Genomic DNA, 20,853 nt, shown 5'->3' with positions numbered 1-20,853 from the left:
TTTGACAAACCGTTTGACCATTCACACGGTCAAACATCGCTTCAAATACGTTTGACAAACCATATGACAAACGCGTTAGACAACCACATACTCCATTCACACGGTCAAAAATCGCTTCAAACACGTTTGACAGCCACCATTCACACCAGTGCTACACTTGGAAACAAGCACTTGCATCAGATTCTAAAATTTTCCAAGTTCTTTGTACAAATTACTCTCACATTTTCCCTCGAGTATGATCAATTCTGCGTGATGCGTCGTGACGGCATAACTTCAGCATCAGCGCGGGAAGATTTTTCGGTCCTATTGTATGGTCATCGCGCGTAGGCAACTTTTTCCTTGACTCTTGGCGATGAAGACATATTTCTGTATTTTGAGGACCAAAAACTCGATGGAGATAATCAGGAAACTTTATATATATTTTATATATTTATATACACACGCACACAAAATAGCGTTTTCTACGTCACGAAAATAATGACGTCAATCGAGCGCGGTACATTGTGGGATTAATTACGTCTTTCCCAATGTGAGAATCTAAAAATTAGTGTTTTTCTTTTTCTTTTTGTCATCTATGCATGAGCACAGTTGTATGATTAAGCAGTTGTTACACATAGATTATATTTCCACCAAAATGTAAATATTTCTTTTCCAAACTCACCCTTTTCGGCGCATTTCATTTACTGCAAAGTATCTACATTAAATACAATGTCTTTGATTCCTTCCCTAAAGAACCTAATATTGCAAATTAATTTACAAAAGTAATTATAAAGATACCAAGTATCAAGATGATATAATGTTAACCATCAAAATTCACAAACACAATAGCAAATGTACTCGTACCTCCAACCTCCATTTGAATAACAATACGACTCCTGTTGCAGACATCTAGACGTCTCTAAGGACATATTCAACAGCATATGACGGAAAGATAATGTTTGGAAATTTGAAAAATTAAATTTTGTAGCCATATATCAAAATGCCAGTCAATATTATCCCATTGTTCATAAGCCCACACACATTCCAGGATGTTGATAGTAATGACAATCATTTATCTTATATTATTTGTTTTGTTATAATTTCCCAGATAGCAAACGCACATAGATCCAATATCAATTCAACGTTGGCACAAATGTCGGATCTACGTTGGCATATGACATGGGTTAAATGTCATTTTGCTCATCAACATTACGTTGAATCAACGTGGATTTCCAACGTTGTTTCAATGTGGAAATTACATCGATTCGATATTTTTTCCACTCAAATGATGCAGCGTCTCCATTCACCAACATAAATTCCACATGGATATGACGTTGCACTGACATAATTCCAACATAAATCCCTCATTTAGCAGATGTGAATCCTTCATTTTACAGATGTATATCCAACATATTTCCAACAAGAATCCAACATGAACCAGATGTAAATTCAATCTCTTTTGATGCTCATGGAACACCTCAAAATCCTCATGCGAATTTCATATTGTTCCTTGGAACACTGTGTGAAGGCTACAGCATGCTGTTGGGCTAGGTAGCATTAAAACACAAAACTATAAGTACCATTTTTCACAAAAATATAACTTTATTGCTCGAAATTGCATGCACCATAATATACTGTACTCAATTAAGGTTATACAATGTATAAATCTATAAAACCTGAGTATCTGGCTGTTTACATTGAATAAAACTGACTTCCTGGCAAATTCAGCAGGGTTCTGACAACAAATATCTTGATACAAAAATATGGAGATTCAGGAAAAGAGAGTAATATCCCGGGTAATATTTGGGGGGAGACGTTCAATACTAATTGTACACGTAGCTACGGTTGGAGTGTAGGTCCTGAAAAATATACTCCTTCAAAAATTGGTATAATTTAATGTGCTTTTTTTTCATCTTGCCATGATCGACAACTGCAATTCAGTGGTTAGCAAAGATACGACACTAACACAAAAGCATTCAAATAGAGTCCTGCTGTTTGAAAACTTGGAAAATTTTGGAATGAAAATACTGAATTTACTGCAAAATCCAAAAATATATTCCAGCTTAGAATAATTTTTCCACCATTGCATATCAAAAGTTTAGAGTGGAGTAACTCGCAGAATAGCAGCATTTCTGTTATGTTCAACATTCCCGAGTCCCTATTATACTTGTTAATCTAGTCACTGTAAAAATTTGTCCCTTGCAGTTACTTGAGGTGTGCCATATTGATAATTGACTATGCTCCACAGACCTGCTGCAGCTCAGTTTGTCAATATGATGACAACCACAAAATCTCTCAGAAGACTACAACTGACAAGAAAATGATGCATGATTGCTCCATCCAATAATCAACAAAACAAGTGCATTAAACTAAACCTGTTTGGTCATTGAAAAAGTCAATCAATGTTGCACAGGACTTGATTGATAGAAAGCACCTTCAATTTGTAAATTGCTGCCTACAAATTTGTAGGAAGGAAACATGTTTCAATTTCTAGGCTTTTACATTTATAGGGAGTGATCACTCAGTCCCCATCACTTCCTTAAAACTGCCCTCGGGAGAGCTGTCAACCCCTCCTTGTGTTAACAGAATTTCCTTTGCATTTGCCTCACTCCCTCCACATCTGCCTTCCATACCTCTTTTACTAGTCTTTCTTCACTCATTCTTTCCATGTGTCCAAACCATCCTAATATTCTTTCATCAACCCTATCTCCCAAATCCTTTTTCACCCCTGTACTCCTCCTCATTTCTCACTCTATCCAGCCTAGTAACCCCCACCATACTTCTCAGACACCTCATCTCTTCTTCTCTTATGTTCCACGTTTCTGCCCCATACAGTGCTGTTGGCACAATCACTCCTTCATACAGTCTCCTCTTTGCATCCATTCCCAAATGTCTATTCCTCATTACACTCTTTAATCCACCAAGGCATTTACTCGCTTCTCTCAATCTACATTCTACCTCCACCTTTTCCTGCTACACTTGCACCCAAGTATCTAAAACTATCCACTTCCTCCAGTCGCTCTCCCTTAATGTTCACTTCCAGTCTACTGCCACTTTCACCCCTTGTACATCTCATCACCTTACTTTTACCCACATTTATCTTTAGCTTTCTTCTATCACATACTCTCCCAAACTCTGCCACCAGCTTCCTCAATCCCTCCTCTGACCCTGCCACAAGCGCAGTGTCGTCCGCAAACAACAGCTGGCTCACCTCCCACTTTTCTCCATTTTCTTTAACCATCTCCAATCCCTGACCCACTACCCTAGCATTCACCTCTTGCACCACCCCATCCATGTATAAGTTGAACAGCCAGGGCGACATAACGCATCCTTGACGAAGTCCCACCTTTACTTCAAACCACTCACTCTCTCCATTTCTAATCCTGACACAAGCTCTACTACTCTCATAAAAACTCTTGACAGCTCCCAGAAGCTTTCCTCCTATCCCATAAATCTGCATAACCTCCCACAGTGCCTTTCTGTCTACCCTATCATAAGCCTTTTCCAGATCCATAAAAGCCCAAAAAACATTCTTCCCCTTTCCTATAGCTTTCTCACATATCTGTCTTACCACAAAGATTTGATCTACACAACCTCTACCTGTCCTAAATCCACACTGTTCCTCACCAATTACTCCTTCTGTTCCTCTCCTCTCCTAATAGAATATACAAAAAACATCTAACCTAACCTTTCAAAATTGAAACATTTCTTTTCCAAAAATATGCTTTGGATGCCTAGTAACAACTAATTTTTGAAAGAAGTCAAGTTCATGTCCTCTGAAACTGGAGACTGAGTCAGATTTCATGCATGCTGTACTGTTCAGCATAACCATTACCCATGCAGTCGACTCTGGGACATTTGAAATGGTGGGCAGGATATGTCCATGTAACTACACTTACTATATCTGTGCCAAGGTGCTCACTGTTACCATTCTCTACCAACCACGGCAGCATTCTCCAGTTCCCGCAGTCTTTTTTCCTGCCTTCCTTTCCTTTTTCTCTTTTTTTCTGTCTTTCTTCCTCCCGTTCACGCAGTTTAGCCTCTCTTCCTCCAGAACAGTTGCCCGCATAATGCAGCCAATCCTTTATTACTGTCTCCACCTCATCAGCTGTGGCAAAAGATGTGGATTTTTTTTTTTGGTATAACTCCTGAAATAAACCAATGAATACGTGTAGTCCATAATATTTTATCTAAAGGTATTTGCCAACATGACCAGAACATGTTATTTTGCAACTACGGTACATGAACTAGCAATGACTAGGCTGTATACACTGAAAAGGCATGGTAAAATCACCAATAGGACTTACTGTACAGTAATGTTGTGAATTTAGACCACCAATGCTTGGCCTGAGAAATGGTAATTACAGGTAAAAAAAAAATTTCAATGTGAGCATTTTGTGGAGTGAGAATATTTTCAAGATTCACACATTTTGCATAAATTTTCAAGTCTAGGGTTTAGAGTTGACAGCCTAACCAGTACGAAGCATTTATGGCAACAAGTTACTTGTTGTGCCACCCAGCAAATGTCATCCAAATACAGGAGTAACAATGGATGATGTCGTCTGCACAGGCTCTGTACATGAAAAGAATATTCACAGCTAATAGGACATGTAGGAAAAAGTGGAACCTTGAAACTTGACTTTTCCCCCCTTCCCATCCAGTTAAATTGGAGAGCAAGCTTTAGCATCCTCTTCGCTGCTTTGGTTCCAAGGATGCTCAGGTTTGTACATACATACATACATATACCAAGGCTTTTTCCCCCTTCCAAGGGAGGTAGCCAAAAAGGGAAAGGCATAAAAACACTCCCACCCATTTCATCCCTAAATACACTCCACACCCCTCCCACCCTTCCTCTCATCTGAGCACCTCCTGGATGACGGGTCATCCCTGCACCCTGCCCACCGCCCTGGGTCAGAAGCAGTGTCGCAAGACACAGTACATCCACAGCGAAGCCGCTTCATTTAATCGGCGACCCCCCCTCTCCGTCCCCCTTTGCATATAAGGCGAGGACGGGGAGAAATCCCTTCGGGCTGCGTCAAAATTTACTCACACATACTACCCCACCCCCACTTCCCCGCCCATTCATCCTCATGCAGTCACAACATCATCCATATACAACCATTCTCCACTCACCTCTGTCTTCCGTCCTCTCCCTTCCTTCCTCAACAGACATTCCCCTCTTCCCCAAAGCCCCCTTCACCCCATCCATCCACCTCATCCAAGGATGTCCCCTCATGTTCACTCCCTCCACATCTGCCTTCCATACCTCTTTTACTAGTCTTTCTTCACTCATTCTTTCCATGTGTCCAAACCATCCTAATATTCTTTCATCAACCCTATCTCCCAAATCCTTTTTCACCCCTGTTCTCCTCCTCACCTCCTCATTTCTCACTCTATCTAGCCTAGTAACCCCCACCATACTTCTCAGACACCTCATCTCAAACACATTCAAACTCCTTCTCTCTTCTTATGTTCCACGTTTCTGCCCCATACAGTGCTGTTGGCACAATCACTCCTTCATACAGTCTCCTCTTCGCATCCATTCCCAAATGTCTATTCCTCATTACACTCTTTAAACCACCAAGGCATTTACTCGCTTCTCTCAATCTACATTCTACCTCCACCTTCACTCCACCTTTTCCTGCTACACTTGCACCCAAGTATCTAAAACTATCCACTTCCTCCAGTCGCTCTCCCTTAATGTTCACTTCCAGTCTACTGCCACTTTCACCCCTTGTACATCTCATCACCTTACTTTTACCCACATTTATCTTTATTCTATCACATACTCTCCCAAACTCTGCCACCAGCTTCCTCAATCCCTCCTCTGACCCTGCCACAAGCGCAGTGTCGTCCGCAAACAACAGCTGGCTCACCTCCCACTTTTCTCCATTTTCTCCATCTCCAATCCCTGACTCACTACCCTAGCATTCACCTCTCGCACCACCCCATCCATGTATAAGTTGAACAGCCAGGGCGACATAACGCATCCTTGACGAAGTCCCACCTTTACTTCAAACCACTCACTCTCTCCATTTCTAATCCTAATGCATGCTCTACTACTCTCATAAAAACTCTTGACAGCTCCCAAAAGCTTTCCTCCTATCCCATAAATCTGCATAACCTCCCACAGTGCCTTTCTGTCTACCCTATCATAAGCCTTTTCCAGATCCATGAAAGCCCAAAAAACATCCTTCCCCTTTCCTATAGCTTTCTCACATATCTGTCTTACCACAAAGATCTGATCTACACAACCTCTACCCGTCCTAAATCCACACTGTTCCTCACCAATTACTCCCTCTGTTCCTCTCCTAATCCTCTCAATTAAGATCCTCCCATAAGCCTTCCCTACTACACTCAACAGGCTAATCCCTCTGAAATTACTACATTCACACTTGTCCCCTTTTCCCTTGTAAAGAGGAACTATACAGGCACTACTCCAGTCCTCCGGTACTCTACCCTCTCTCCAGCAAACATTAAATAACCTCACCAACCAGTCCACCATCACTGCACCTCCCTTTTTCAGACATTCTGCATGACATCCATCCAGACCAGGTGCCTTACCTGCTTTCATCATCTTTACAGCTGCCTTCACCTCATCCTTCCTCCATTCTCCTCACTCATCACTCTCATTTTCTTCGCATTTCCCACTGCAGCTATCTTTCCTTCCCTATCCTCCTTCACATTCAGCAACTCCCTAAAATATTCTGCCCATCTTCCCCTCACTGCCATCTCTTCCATTATCAACTCTCCATCTGTACCTTTTACCTTTTCTTCCCTACTTGATTCGCCTCCTCTTCCTCTCTTAATTTCTTTCCAAAACATCTTTTTATTACTTTCAAAATTTTCTGTCATACTCCTACCCCATTTCACATCTGCTCTCCTCTTTGCCTCCTTTACCTTTTGCTTTACTTCTCTTTTCTTTTCACGTCTCGTATGACTCCCCTGTCCTCTTTTGTAACCAATCTGTGAATGCTCGCTTCTTCTCTTCTACAGCCTTCTTTGTTTCCTCATCCCACCATTCACTACCCTTTCTTCTATTTCCCCCTGTCCTTCTTGTTCCACACACCATCCTTGCACACTTTAAGACTCCCTCCTTGAACCATCCCCATTCCTCCTCCACACCCATCTCTGCTCTATCCTTTACTCCCTCCCACTCCTCCTTCAGCTTCTTTTCGCACTCCTTCTCCTTTTCCTTTTCATTCAAGGAGTTCACTCTAAGAACCTCCCTACCTTTTGTCCCTTTCCTCCTTCTCCATCTATCCTCCACTCTCAGCTTACCTTCCACCAAAAAATGATCTGATATTCCCCCACCCTCTCCCCTTAGCACATGTACATCCTTATCTCTTCCTATCATAATCCTATTTACCACTACATAATCCATTAGCGCTCTATCTACCACCCTTCCCTCCACCACCCTCTCCCATGTGTACTTATGCTTGACTTTCTTCCGAAACACTGTATTTGCTATCATCAACTCTCTTTCTAGACACATTTCCACCATCAACTCTCCACTACGATTCTTTCCTGGAACTCCACACTTCCCAACCACTCCATCGATTGGACCATTTCCCAGCCTAGCATTAAGGTCTCCCAGTACTATTACATTGACATTTCTTCCTAAACCCTCTATGCACTCATTTAAATCTATCCAAAAGGCCTCCCTTTCTTCCATGTTCTTCTCACTGCCCGGCCCATATGCACTTACAAAGACCCACATCTCCTTTCCCAGTTTCACCTTCATCCACATTATCCTTGAGGAAACCTCCTTCCACTCCACTACCCCTTTACCTATCTCCTCACTTACTAGAATAGCCACCCCTTCCCTCCCTCGCCCTCTCTTCACTCAAACTAACCTCCCACTTACACTCCCAAACTTACACTCACCCTTCCCTTTCAACTTAGTTTCACTCAAAGCCAACACATCCAACTTTCTTCTCACAAACATACTACCTATCTCTTCCCTTTTACTCTCATCTGTACCACATCCACGCACATTAAAAGACCCAAACCTTAGGGTGCTGGCCTGAGGCCCTCCAGCACCCCTTATGCCTTTCCTTTGATTTTTAGGAATTTGCCCCTTGGGGCTACAGGGAGAAGGATGCCTAGTCCCTCTCCCCGTCCCTTTCTTCTCGCCTCTTACGATCCAAGTGGGAAAACTTGGTGGCAGTATTCTTTTCCCCCACCACAGGGAATTCCCCCAATCAGAAAGAGAATACTCAGAGAAATGGTACAGGACAGCAACAAGGGGTTGGGGGACAGCATAACGGAGGGACAGTCGTAGTATAAAAGTGTCATCATTTATTCGTATCAGCATTAACGATGTAAGCATCACTTATAAAAATAAGGCTTTTTTTATTGCCTACGACAACACTGCATTAGAAAAATTGGGACATTGAAAGTCATGTCTACTGTGAACCTAAATACTAATACCTAATAATACCTAAATACTAATGCAATTTCTTTACTTAACAAAAGTGTAGGAATGTAATAACAAAATGTGATGTGAAGTACATTCAGAAATGCAAGCCTTAATTAAGGCACCTGTCAACATGGTCAAGGACTATATCAGGCACAAAACTGACTTTGAAAGGCACATTTTGGTTACTGTCCCACATGTTGGCATGTACACTGCAATTTTTACAACGGTCATTGCATGTCAGAGACGAGAGAAAAAAAACATTTGACAGGCACGGAACAAACTCTGTCTGACACACCTTGACAGGTACTTAACAAAACTAATTTGGGATGTGGAAATGTAGACATTCTCTACAATTAAATGTGTGTTTGATAAAATCTTGCATCTCTGGTCATGCAATTGCACAGGTAAGAATTTCAGCAAAGCTCACTCACTAGATTTCGCTTGAAGGCCTCGTCTTTCAGCCTCTCTTCCAGATCTACAATTTGTGGAAGGGATGTCAAGGGCAGATTCACCCCCAATCTCTTCTATATCTTCTTCACTTGTAGCTTGCCTGTCACCAGACCGCTGAATTGCATTTAGCAATCGTGTGTTCTCCAGGGCCCATGCATTCACCATTTCTAAGAGTAGGATTATTTGGCGTTCTGCAGCTGCCTGAAAATAAAATTAATAAACTATTATAACATATGTCTGATCAGCCTGAAAAAAATGTTCCTATGGAATTATTTCAAGAATAGAAACCGTATGTCCACCGACAGCCAGTTAGCCAACAGACAATTTCTACCTGCAAAACCAGGAACCTGTTTGGGAAAAAAAAGGGGGGGTTTGAAGCCTTAGCCTTAACCCTGAGGGAGTTCTGCTTGAAAAGATAGAGGAAAATAATAATGTTATGGGTACTATACTATTATGTAGAATAAAATAAATTAACAATATGCTTTATCTTCATGTTTTCATTACCAATGTAGCTGTTTTAGGTTCTAAACATGCTTTCCAAGCCATTATGGGGTGTACTGGAAGCGAGCCACAGGATAAGGCTTGTTCCCCCACACAAGGGAGGTAGCCAAAATACAAAGGCATAGAAACCACACCCGCCTATTCCATCCCCACATACTCTACTCCCATCCACCCCACCTCCCTCCCTCTTATCTTGGCTCCTCCTGGATGACGAGTCATCCCTCACATCTCTTGTGTACTGTAAAGCCACGTCCACACGGTCGAGCACTGCCCGCCGGGCACGAGGGCTTTGCTCGACAACGGGCAATTTCATCGGGCAAACCATCAAACTGTCCGTTCCCGGCACCATTTGGATGGAGGGCTGACATCGCTGCCAAACGTACGAGGTGAGGTGCGAGCAAAGTTAGCAAACCCGCTCAGTACAGACTGCCAATTAATCGCTCGCTCAATCGCCCAATGGCAAAAGCCCTCTTTTATACACTACTATCTTTTTATTTCCTTAAGCCACGTCCACACGGTCGAGCAGTGTCCGTCGGGCACGAAGGCTTTGCCCTTGTACGAGCAGTTTCAGCGGGCAAACCATCAAACTGTCCGCTCCCGGCGCCAATAGAGGGCAGTGGATGGAGGTCTTCCGTCACTGCCAAACGCACGAGGTAAGGTGTAGACAGATCCACTGACTACCACGTTATTAGTACACCATGTCCACACCGAGTGCTAGTGCATATTGGTCACGACAAGACACTATAACTTCGATTGATATATATAAATCACATGAATGTCTGTGGAATGTAAGGTGTTTTGATTACAGAAATAGAGACAAACGTGCTGCTGGTGTAATGCTTTGCCTCATATTTGTCTCTTGCCTCTGAATATAGCTCTCCACTTTCGATACAAGAATATAAAAACTGTTTATGTCCATCCGCACGTAATTGCGGAACAAAGTTTCATTTTCCTCATGCAATTCACGTAGGATTGTCACAGAGCTACCCATTCTTTCACGTCTCTGCAACCACTCCCGGCACCAGACACGTCTCTGTGGTCTCTTGTTTTTCTTTTTAATGCAGGCACCAATTATGATAGAATATAGTGCTATCTTCTTTCGAAGTATGGAGCGCACCATGGTGATCTTACCGTAATGAACCACTCGCTCACAACAACTGCTGGCGTCCGACTGCCCTCCAACCACCACAGACAGCTGTGTGGACATCTTACGCGGGCATAGACTGCAGACTTTGCCCTGCCAGGCACAGCTCGACCGTGTGGACGTGGCTTAAGGTCTCCATTTACCAAGGGCCACTTGCCACATTCTGTTGACTCCAAACAGTTCTTGGAGTTCTCTGCCCCAGCCCCAATCCCACAGAACCTGAAATGGAGAGGAACCTGTACATTCAAACTCCAAACTGTTCTTGGAGTCTCCAAACCATTCTTGGAGTCTCTGCCCCAGCTCCCATCCCACAGAACCTGAAATGGAAAGGAACCTGGACATGCAAACTCCAAACCGTTCTTAGAGTCTTCGCCCCAGCCCCAATCCCACCCCTACACAACCTGAAATGGAGAGGAACCTCCGCATGCACAATAGGCAGTGCAGGGCTCCTCCAAAGTGCCATCAATAAATACCTGGAGAGAAAGAAAGAGAAGGTCATTTTTCCTTTCTTAGCTCAGGAAAGCTCTTTTGAAACATTTTGAAGTGAAAGGGGGGGAGGGGGAGAGGAAGGGAGGGGGAGAGTGAAGGGATGGGGGAGAGTGAGGAGATGGGGGAGAGGAAGGGGGTGGAGGAGAGGAAGAGGGAAGGGTGGGGAGACAGGGAGGGGTGGGGGAGGGGGAGAGAGGAGATAAAGGGGGAGAGAGGAGAAAGGTGGGGAGAAGGGAGAGAGGAGAGAGATGGGGGAAAGAGGAAAGGGGGAGAGGAGAAAAGGGGGAGACAGGAGAGAGAGGGGAGAAAGGAGAGAAGGGGTGAGGAGAGGAGAGGGGGAGGGAAGAGGAGGGAGAGAGGGGGAGGGAAGAGGAGGAGGGAGGGGGAGGGGAAAGGAGGGAGAGACGGGGAGGGGAAAGGAGGAAGAGAGGGGGAGGGGAGAGGAGAGAGGGGGAGGGGAGAGGAGGGAAAGAGGGGATGGGGAGTGGAGGGAGAGAGGGGGAAAGGAGAGGAGGGAGAGAGGGGAAGGGGAGAGGAGGGAAGAGGAGAGAGATGGGGGAAAGAGGAAAGGGGGAGAGGAGAAAAGGGGGAGACAGGAGAGAGAGGGGAGAAAGGAGAGATAAGGGGTGAGGAGAGGAGAGGGGGAGGGGAGAGGAGGGAGAGAGGGGGAGGGAAGAGGAGGAGGGGAAAGGAGGGAGAGACGGGGAGGGGAAAGGAGGAAGAGAGGGGGAGGGGAAAGGAGGAAGAGAGGGGGAGGGGAAAGGAGGAAGAGAGGGGGAGGGGAGAGGAGAGAGGGGGAGGGGAGAGGAGGGAGAGAAGAGGGAGAGGGGGATGAAAGAGAGGGGGGAGAGAAGAGGGAGAGAGGGGGATGGGGAGTGGAGGGAGAGAGGGGGAAAGGAGAGGAGGGAGAGAGGGGGAAAGGAGAGGAGGGAGAGAGGGGAAGGGGAGAGGAGGGAAGAGGATGGGGAGAGAGGAGGGAGAGAGAAGGAGAGGAAGAGAGGGGAGAGAGGGAGAGAGGAGGGAGAGGAGGGAGAGAGATGAGAGGAGGGAGAGAAGAGAGGAGGGAGAGTAGAGGGGAGAGAAAGGGGGAGAGAGTAGAGGGGAGAGAAAGAGGGAGAGAGGAGAGGGGGAGAGAGGAGGGGAGACGAGAGGGGGAGGAAAGAGGAGAGAGGAGGGGAGGAAAGAGAGGAGAGAAGAGGGAGAGGGGGAGGAAAGAGAGAGTTGGAGAGAGAAGAGGGGGAGAGGGGAGAGAGAGGAGAGGGGAGAGAAAGGAGAGAGGGGGAGAGAAGAGAGATGGGGAAGAGAAAGGAGAGAGAAGAGGGAGAGGGGGAGGAAAGAGAGAGTTGGAGAGAGGAGAGGGAAGAGAGGAGAGGGGGAGAGGAGAAAGGAGAGAGGGGGAGAGAAGAGGGGGGAGAAAGAAGAGAGAAGAGGGGGAGAGAGGAGAGAGAATAGGGGGAGAGGAGAGAAGAGGGAGAGGGGGGAGATGAGAGAAGAGGGAGAGGGGGGAGAGGAGAGAAGAGGGAGAGGGGGAGGAAAGAGATTTGGAGAGAGGAGAGGGAAGAGAGGAGAGGGAAGAGAGGAGAGGGGGAGGGAGAGAAGGGGAGAGGAGAGGGGGAGGGAGAGAAGCAGAGAGGAGAAAGGAGAGGGGAGAGAAAGGGGATAGGAGAGAGGAGAAAGGAGAGGGGAGAGAAAGGGGAGAGGGGAGAGGGGAGAGAAAGGAGAGAGGGGGAGAGAAGAGAGAAGAGAGATGGGGAAGAGAAAGGAGAGAGAAGAGGGAGAGGGGGAGGAAAGAGAGAGTTGGAGAGGGGAGAGGAGAGAGGAGAAAGGAGAGGGGAGAGAAAGGAGAGGGGAGAGAAAGGAGAGAGGGGGAAAGAAGAGAGATGGGGTAGAGAAAGGAGAGAGAAGAGAGATGGGGAAGAGAAAGGAGAGAGAAGAGAGGAGAAAGGAGAAGAGAAAAGGGGGGAGAGCAGAGAAGAGGGGGGAGAGGAGAGAGAAGTGGGAGAGAGAGAGAGGGGGAGAGGAGAGGAAGAGAGAAGGAGGAGAGAAGAAGGGGGGGAGAGGAGAGAAGAGGGGGGAGAGGAGAGAAGAGGGGGGAGAGGAGAGAAGAGGGGGGAGAGGAGAGAAGAGGGGGGAGAGGAGAGAAGAGGGGGGAGAGAGGAGAGAGAAGAGGGGGAGAGAGGAGAGAGGAGAGAGGAGAGAGAAGAGGGGGGAGAGAGAAGAGGGGGGAGAGAGAAGAGGGGGAGAGGAGAGGGGGAGAGAGAGGGGAGAGGAGAGAAAGAGGGGGGATGAGAAGAGGGGGGGAAGGAGAGAGGAGAGAGGGGGAGAGAGAGGGGAGAGGAGAGAGAGGGGGAGAGAGAGAGGAGAGAAGAGAGAGGGGGAGAAGAGAGAGGGGGAGAGAAGAGGGTGAGAGAGAGAGGGGGAGAGGAGAGAGAGGGGGAGAGAGAAGGAGAGAGGGGGAAGGGAGAGAGGGGAGAGAATGGAGAGAGGGGGAGAAAGGAGAGGAGAGGGGGAGAGGAGGAGAGAGGAGGGAGAGTAGGGAGAGGGGAGAGAGGATGGAGGGGGAGAGGAGGGGGAGAGGAGAGAGAGGCGGAAGAGGGGAGGAGAGATGGGGAGAGGAGAGTGAGGAGGTGAGGAGAGAGGAGGGGAGGAGGAGTGGGGAGAGAAGGGGGAGAAAGGAGAGACGGGGGAGAATGGAGAGAGGGGAGGAGGGAGAGGAGGGGAGAGGGGAGAGAGGAGAGGAGAGGGGGAGAGGAGAGGGGAGAGAGGAGAGGAGAGGGGAGAGGAGAGGGGAGAGAGGAGAGGAGAGGGGAGAGAGGAGAGAAGAGGGGGAGAAAAGAGAGGGGGAGAGAAGAGAGGGGAGAGGAGAGAGGGGGTGAGAAGAGAGGGGGAGAGAGGAGAGAGGGGGTGAGAAGAGAGGGGGAGAGAGGAGAGGGGGAAAGAGGAGAAAGGAGAGAGAAGATGGGGAGAGAGGAGAGAGAAGAGGGAGAGGAGAGAGATGGGGAGAGAGAACAGAGGGGGAGACAGGAGAGAGGGGGAGACAGGAGAGAGGGGAGAGAGGGGGAGGAGAGAGCGAGAGAAGAGAGGGGGAGAGGAGAGAGTATTGAGGAGAAAGGAGAGAAGGGGGAGAATGGAGAGAGGGGGGAGAAAGGAGATAGAGGGAGAATTGAGAGGGGGAGAAAGGAGAGGGGGAGAGAAGAGGGAGAGGGGAGGAAAGAGATGGGGAGAGGGGAAAGAGGAGAGAGGGAGAGAAGAGAGGGGGAGAGGAGTAGTGAGGAGAAGGGGGAGAATGGAGAGAGGGAGAGAAAGGAGATAGGGGGAGAATGGAGAGAGGAGGAGAAAGGAGAGAGGAGAGGGGGAGAGAAGGAGAGGGGAGGAAAGAGAGATGGGGAGAGAGAAGAGAAGAGAGGGGGAGAGAGGAGGGGAGAGAAGAGAGTATTGAGGAGAAAGGAGAGAAGGGGGAGAATGGAGAGAGGGGGAGAAAGGAGAGAGGGGGAGAATGGAGAGAGGGGGAGAAAGGAGAGAGGGGGAGAAGAGAGGAGAGGAGAGGGGGAGAGAAGAGGGAGAGGGGGAGAAAAGAGAGGGGGAGAGAGGAGAGGGGGAGAGAGGAGAGGGGAAGAGAAGAGAAAGGGGGAGAGAAGAGAAAGGGGGAGAGAAGAGAGAGGGGGAGAGAGGAGAGGGGGAGAGAAGAGAGAGGGGGAGAGAGGAGAGGGGGAGAGAAGAGAGAGGGGGAGAGAGGAGAAAGGAGAGGGAGAAAGGAGAGGGGGGAAAAAGGAGAGAGGGGGAGAAAGGAGAGGGGGGAAAAAGGAGGGGGAGAAAGGAGAGAGGGGGAGAGAGGAGGGAGAAGAGAGGGGGAGAGAGGAGGGAGAAGAGAGGGGGAGAGAGGAGGGAGAAGAGAGGGGGAGAGAAGAGGGAGAGGGGGAGAGAAGAGGGAGAGGGGGAGAGAAGAGGGAGAGGGGGAGAGAAGAGGGAGAGGGGGAGGAGAGAGGGGGGAGAGAGGGGGAGAGAGGAGGGGGAAAGAGAATAGAGGGCGAGAGAGGAGGGGGAAAGAGAATAGAGGGCGAGAGAGGAGGGGGAAAGAGAATAGAGGACGAGAGAGGGAGAGAGGAGGTGGAGAGGAGAGAGGGGGAGAAAGGAGAGAGGAGGAGAGAGTAGTGAGGAGAAAGGAGAGAAGGGGAGAAACGAGGGGGGAGAAACGAGGGGGGAGAGGAGAGAGGGGGAGAGAAGAGAGAGGGGGAGAGAGGCAAAAGGAGAGGGAGGAGAAAGGAGATGGGGAGAGAGGAGAAAGGAGAGGGAGGAGAAAGATGGGGGAGAAAGGAGATGGGGGAGAAAGGAGAGAGGGGGAGAAAGGAGATGGGGGAGAAAGGAGATGGGGGAGAAAGGAGAGAGGGGGGAGAATGGAGAGGGGGAGAGAAGAGACATGGGAGGAGAGGGGGGAGAGAAGAGACATGGGGGTAGAGAAAGGAGAGAGAAGAGGGAGAGGGGGAGAGAGGAGAGAGATGGGGAGGAAGGAGAGATGGGGAGAGAGGAGAGGGGGAGAAAGGAGAGAGTGGAGTGAGGGGGAGGGAGTAGAGAGGGGAGAGGGGGAGAGAGGGGAGAGGGGGAGAGAGGAGAGAGGGGGAGCGAGGAGGGGAGAGAGGAAAGAGGGAGAGGAGAGAGGGGGAAGAGGAGGGGGAGAAAGAGGGGGAGAATGGAGAGAGGGGATAAGGGAGAGGGGGGAGAGGACAGGGGGAGGAAAGAGAGGGGGGAGAGGGAAGAGGGAGAGAGGGGGAGGGGAGAGAGGGGAAGAGGGAGAGAGGGGGAGGGGAGAGAGGGGAGGGGAGAGAGGGGAAAAGGAGAGAGGGGAGAGAGGAGAGGGGGAGGATCGAGGAGCGGGGGGGGGAGAGATGGGGAGAAGGGGGAGAGATGGGGAGAAGGGGGAGAGATGGGGAGAAGGGGGAGAGACGGAGGAGAGATGGGGGAGAAAGGAGAGAAGAGGAGAAAGCAGAGAGGGGGAGAGGGGGAGAGACGGAGAGAGGAGAGAGTGGGTGGGGGAAGGGGGAGATAGGAGAGATTGGGGGGGAGAAGGGGGAGAGGGGAGAGTGCGGGAGAGACGGAGAGAGGAGAGGGGGAGAGGGAGGGAGGAGAGATGGGGAGAAAGCAGAGAGGGAGAGAAAGGGGGGAGAGGAGAGAGAGGAGAGTGGAGGGAGTGAACATGAGGGGACATCCTAGGATGAGGTGGATGGATGGGGTGAAGGGGGCTTTGGGGAAGAGGGGAATGTCTGATGAGGAAGGACGGGAGAGGACAGAAGACAGGGGTGAATGGAGAATGGTTGTACATGGATGATGATGTGATAGCATGAGGTGGAATGGGCGGGGGGATGGGGGGTGAGGTAGTATGTGTGAGCAAAATTTGACGCAGCCCGAAGGGATTTCTCCCCGTCCTCTCCTTTTATGTAATGGGGGGACGGAGAGAGGGGGGTCGCCGATTTAATGAAGCGGCCTTGCTGTGGATGTGCTGTGTCTTGCGACACTGCTTCTGACCCAGGGCAGTGGACAAGGTGCAGGGATGACCCGTCATTCAGGAGGTGCTAAGATAAGAGGGAGGGTGGAGGGGTGTGGAGTGTATTCAGGGATGGAATGGGTGGGAATGATTTTATGCCTTTTTCTTTTTGGCTACCCCCCTTGTAAGGGGGAAAAAGCCTTGGTATATGTATGTATGTATGGGAAGGCTTATGGGAGGATCTTGAGAGGATTAGGAGAGGAACAGGAGTAATTGGTGAGGAACAGTGTGGATTTAGGACGGGTAGAGGTTGTGTAGATCAGATCTTTGTGGTAAGACAGATATGTGAGAAAGCTATAGGAAAGGGGAAGGATGTTTTTTGGGCTTTTATGGATCTGGAAAAGGCTTATGATAGGGTAGATAGAAAGGCACTGTGGGAGGTTATGCAGATATATGGGATAGGAGGAAAGCTTCTGGGAGCTGTCAAGAGTTTTTATGAGAGTAGTAGAGCTTGTGTCAGGATTAGAAATGGAGAGAGTGAGTGGTTCGAGGTAAAGGTGGGACTTCGTCAAGGATGCTTTATGTCGCCCTGGCTGTTCAACTTATACATGGATGGGGTGGTGCGAGAGGTAAATGCAAGGGTAGTGGGTCAGGGATTGGAGATGGTTAAAGAAAATGGAGAAAAGTGATTGCCAATAAAATACATGAACAAAAAACACAAAATTGGCAAAACTTTATCAATACACTTGATCACAAAACAAACACCAGCAAATTGTACAAAACACTCAATAACATTACATTATCCAACAGTAACACTACACGCAGCTATGATCACAACAGATAATCTACCCTCAATCAGACAACAAGCAAACGCACTCATAATTCAATTTGCACAGACAAGCCATCTCACTTCTCACCCTGACGACCGACGTACCATTCGACGTAAGAAAGACTTTCCCACAGACTCAGACTATACACCCTTCATAGACAGTCAGACAAAACACATAATGCATAATCTCAAGCACTCATCTGCCTGTGGCCCTGATAACATAAGCAACATCCACCTAAAACACATTGGACCACAAGGTATGCACGCACTCACAAACATTGCAAACTACAGCTATTCACACAACACTATACCGGACATCTGGAAGCGTGGTAAAATAATCACCATTCCAAAACCGAACAAAGACCCAACAATCCCTACATCGCACCACCCAATCACACTTCTCTGCACCCCCTCTAAAGTCATTGAACGCCTAATACTTAAACTTGTCACACCACATATTCCCCTTGCTGACTCACAACACGGTTTTAGGCCACTACACTCCACAAACACTCTTCTGATAAACCTCACACAAAGAATTTTGGATGGCATCAATTCAGATGACCCCACCACAGAACACTTCTTATAACATTAGACATTAGTAAAGCTTTTGATGCTATCCCCCGCCACATCCTAACAAATAAAATATATAACACAGACATGCACAATAACACCAAAAGATGGCTGGCCAATTATCTGGCAGGTAGGAATCCTTACGTGTCATATAATGGCCAATCATCGCACATCAGAAACATTAAGAATGGGGTACCACAGGGCTCAGTTCTATCCCCCACACTATTTAATCTATACATGCATGACTTACCCACACCAGACACCTCAGAAATACAAATCTCTTCCTACGCAGACGACATAACAATCACATGCACACATCGTAACACAGACAAAGCTGCAGAAATAATCCAGCCATACCTTGATACACTCAACACATGGTTTATCACAAACAGACTCAAAATAGCTCCAACCAAATCTACAGCGACACTTCTCACCAACTGGACAAAAGAACACAAATATATACCTCATCTCTACATCAACAACACTCTAATACCACACACAAACACACCGAAAATTCTTGGTGTAACATACGATACATCCATGTCTTTCAAACAACACATCACAAACATAAAAAACAAATGCATACCTAGACTTAAGTCAATCACTGGAACAACATTTGGACAAAACAAAGAAACTAATATAACAATATACAAACAATGCATACGCTCAGTGGTGAATTATGCGAGTCCTGCATGGGCTCCTAATCTCAGTGAGACACACCACAACACCCTTCAAATCATACAAAACAAAGCCCTAAAAAACAATTACAGGCTGCACAAATACAACACCTACAGACCATTTACACCATGAAACAAAAATCCTCAAAGTCAAGGACCACCTCGACATGAGAGGCACACAAACACTTGCCGCAGCCACCACAAACACATCACACCCGCTACACTACATAGCAGAACACCCACACACACCAAGAAACATTAAAACAACACCCAAAGACCTTTATCACGCACAGATACTCTCTTCTCTTCCTCCACAACCACCAAATACCAGCGTCCGGAAACATATTCATAATCATATCACTCACCGCTCCATTAACACACTGAAAGACAACACACTGCTGCATGCCAGACCCCCTGATACACCCTTCTGAATCCTCTCTCCCACGAAAGGACAGAGTCCACCTGGCCAGTCTGCGGTACGGCCACCACCCAGCACTTCTAAGCTACCAGAAGAGGCTGGATGACTGCATTGTGAACAGCTGCCCAAGATGTAACACTTCACCCCATACCATACAACACATAATGGAAGACTGCATTATACACAATCATGCACACAAACAACACAACATACACTCTATAAAGGATTTGTGGGAAAACCCAGTTTCGGCAGTGGCATTCCTTGGGGAGACGGGACTGCTCAGACAGTCTAGGGAACAACAACAACTATAATTCAGCATTTGCCCTTGCCTCTTTTGGTGCAAATATTAGGCCTCCACCAGGACGAGGTCCATACTGCTTCAGATTACAAGGACAAATATACCATTATGCCACAAATTTGCACCCAAATTGTGAAGATAAAAGAAAATATGGACAACTATATATAATTGAAACAAATGAAGCAAATCTTGCAGGAGTAAATGCCAATCAAAATTCTAATTGTTGGTTATCTGTTTTCTAGCAAATATCCCTTGCACTGAATGACAATCCCTATATAAATCCATACAAAAACATGAGAACTGTTGAAATTCAAGAACAAGAAAGAGCTGCAATTGAAAATGTTACTCCTAGAAAGGTAAATATGCACTTTATTGCTGGACCCGATGCAAGTGGGTACAACAATCTAACTAATGACGACAAGGTGGCAGCCATATTTGTCGGTAATGACGGGGCGCCCCCAGCACATCGTGATATTGTGGTTTATCCAATAGGAGAAGCTGAGCACAGAATATCATACCTGTCATGCCATTTAGATCCAATGATATATCCTATACTTTTCCCCAATGGCGAGCCTGGATGGCACATCATTATGCCACATGTAGAACATCTACAAACAAGGACTCGAAATAAAGTAACAATGCAGGAATTTTACGGATATCGGCTGGCTATTAGAAATGGTTTCAGTGCAATCCACAGAGCGGGAAAATTATTTCAGCAATACATTGTAGACGCCTATGTTAAGGTGGAAGGTTGTCACAATTTCAAAAACAATACCAGGATGAAACTATAACTAATTTTTCAGGATACCCTCTACATAGAAGACGAAATAATGGGGAAACTGTCCAAGTTGGAACATATGAAGTAGACAAAAAGTTTGTGTCCTATAATACATATCTGTTTAGGAAATATTGCGTGCACATTAATGTTGAAATATGCACTTCAGTTAACAGTGTTAAATATATCTTTAAATATATTTATAAGGGGCACAATTGTGCAATGATGGAGGTAAACATTCACAATACAGCCAAAAATGAACAAACTAATGGAAATGTGTATGACAATGCAGTCAACAATGAACAAGCTAATGGAAACTAGTACATACATACATACATATACCAAGGCTTTTTCCCCATTACAAGGGGGGTAGCCAAAAAGAAAAAGGCATAAAATCATTCCCACCCATTCCATCCCTGAATACACTCCACACCCCTCCACCCTCCCTCTTATCTTAGCACCTCCTGAATGACGGGTCATCCCTGCACCCTGTCCACTGCCCTGGGTCAGAAGCAGTGTCACAAGACACAGCACATCCACAGCAAGGCCGCTTCATTAAATCGGCGACCCCCCCCTCTCCGTCCCCCCATTGCATAAAAGGAGAGGACGGGGAGAAATCCCTTCGGGCTGCATCAAATTTTGCTCACACATACTACCTCACCCCCCATCCCCCCGCCCATTCCACCTCATGCAATCACAACATCATCCATATACATTCTCCATTCACCCCTGTCTTCTGTCCTCTCCCGTCCTTCCTCAACAGACATTCCCCTCTTCCCCAAAGCCCCCTTCACCCCCGTCCATCCACCTTGTCTTTCGTGC

General features: G+C 47.2%; 1 protein-coding gene across 6 annotated transcripts in view; it reads right to left on the bottom strand.

Moving 5' to 3' along the window:
- Window positions 1–2,776: 2,776 nt before the first annotated feature.
- Window positions 2,777–20,853, bottom strand: part of LOC143035015 (uncharacterized) — a 47,917-nt gene continuing 29,840 nt past the window's right edge. For 2 of the 6 annotated variants that reach the window (XR_012967284.1, XR_012967283.1), the window contains exon 7: window positions 9,721–10,715. Coding sequence is in view for 4 of the 6 variants with exons in the window: in XM_076201409.1 (XP_076057524.1) it covers window positions 10,155–10,559 (405 nt within the window). In the remaining 2 variants the exon portion in view is untranslated. Of the gene's footprint in view, window positions 4,128–7,906; window positions 9,053–9,720; window positions 10,716–20,853 lie in introns of those variants that run through there. The other 4 variants (XM_076201412.1, XM_076201411.1, XM_076201413.1 and 1 more) reach the window with 4 other exon arrangements.

Source organism: Oratosquilla oratoria, chromosome 18 (assembly GCF_046742065.1).
Source record: "Oratosquilla oratoria isolate Oo_2021 chromosome 18, ASM4674206v1, whole genome shotgun sequence".
Lineage (NCBI taxonomy): Eukaryota > Metazoa > Arthropoda > Malacostraca > Stomatopoda > Squillidae > Oratosquilla > Oratosquilla oratoria.
The sequence above is the reverse complement of the archived record's forward strand: the minus strand, read 5'-3'. Positions and strand labels throughout refer to the sequence as shown.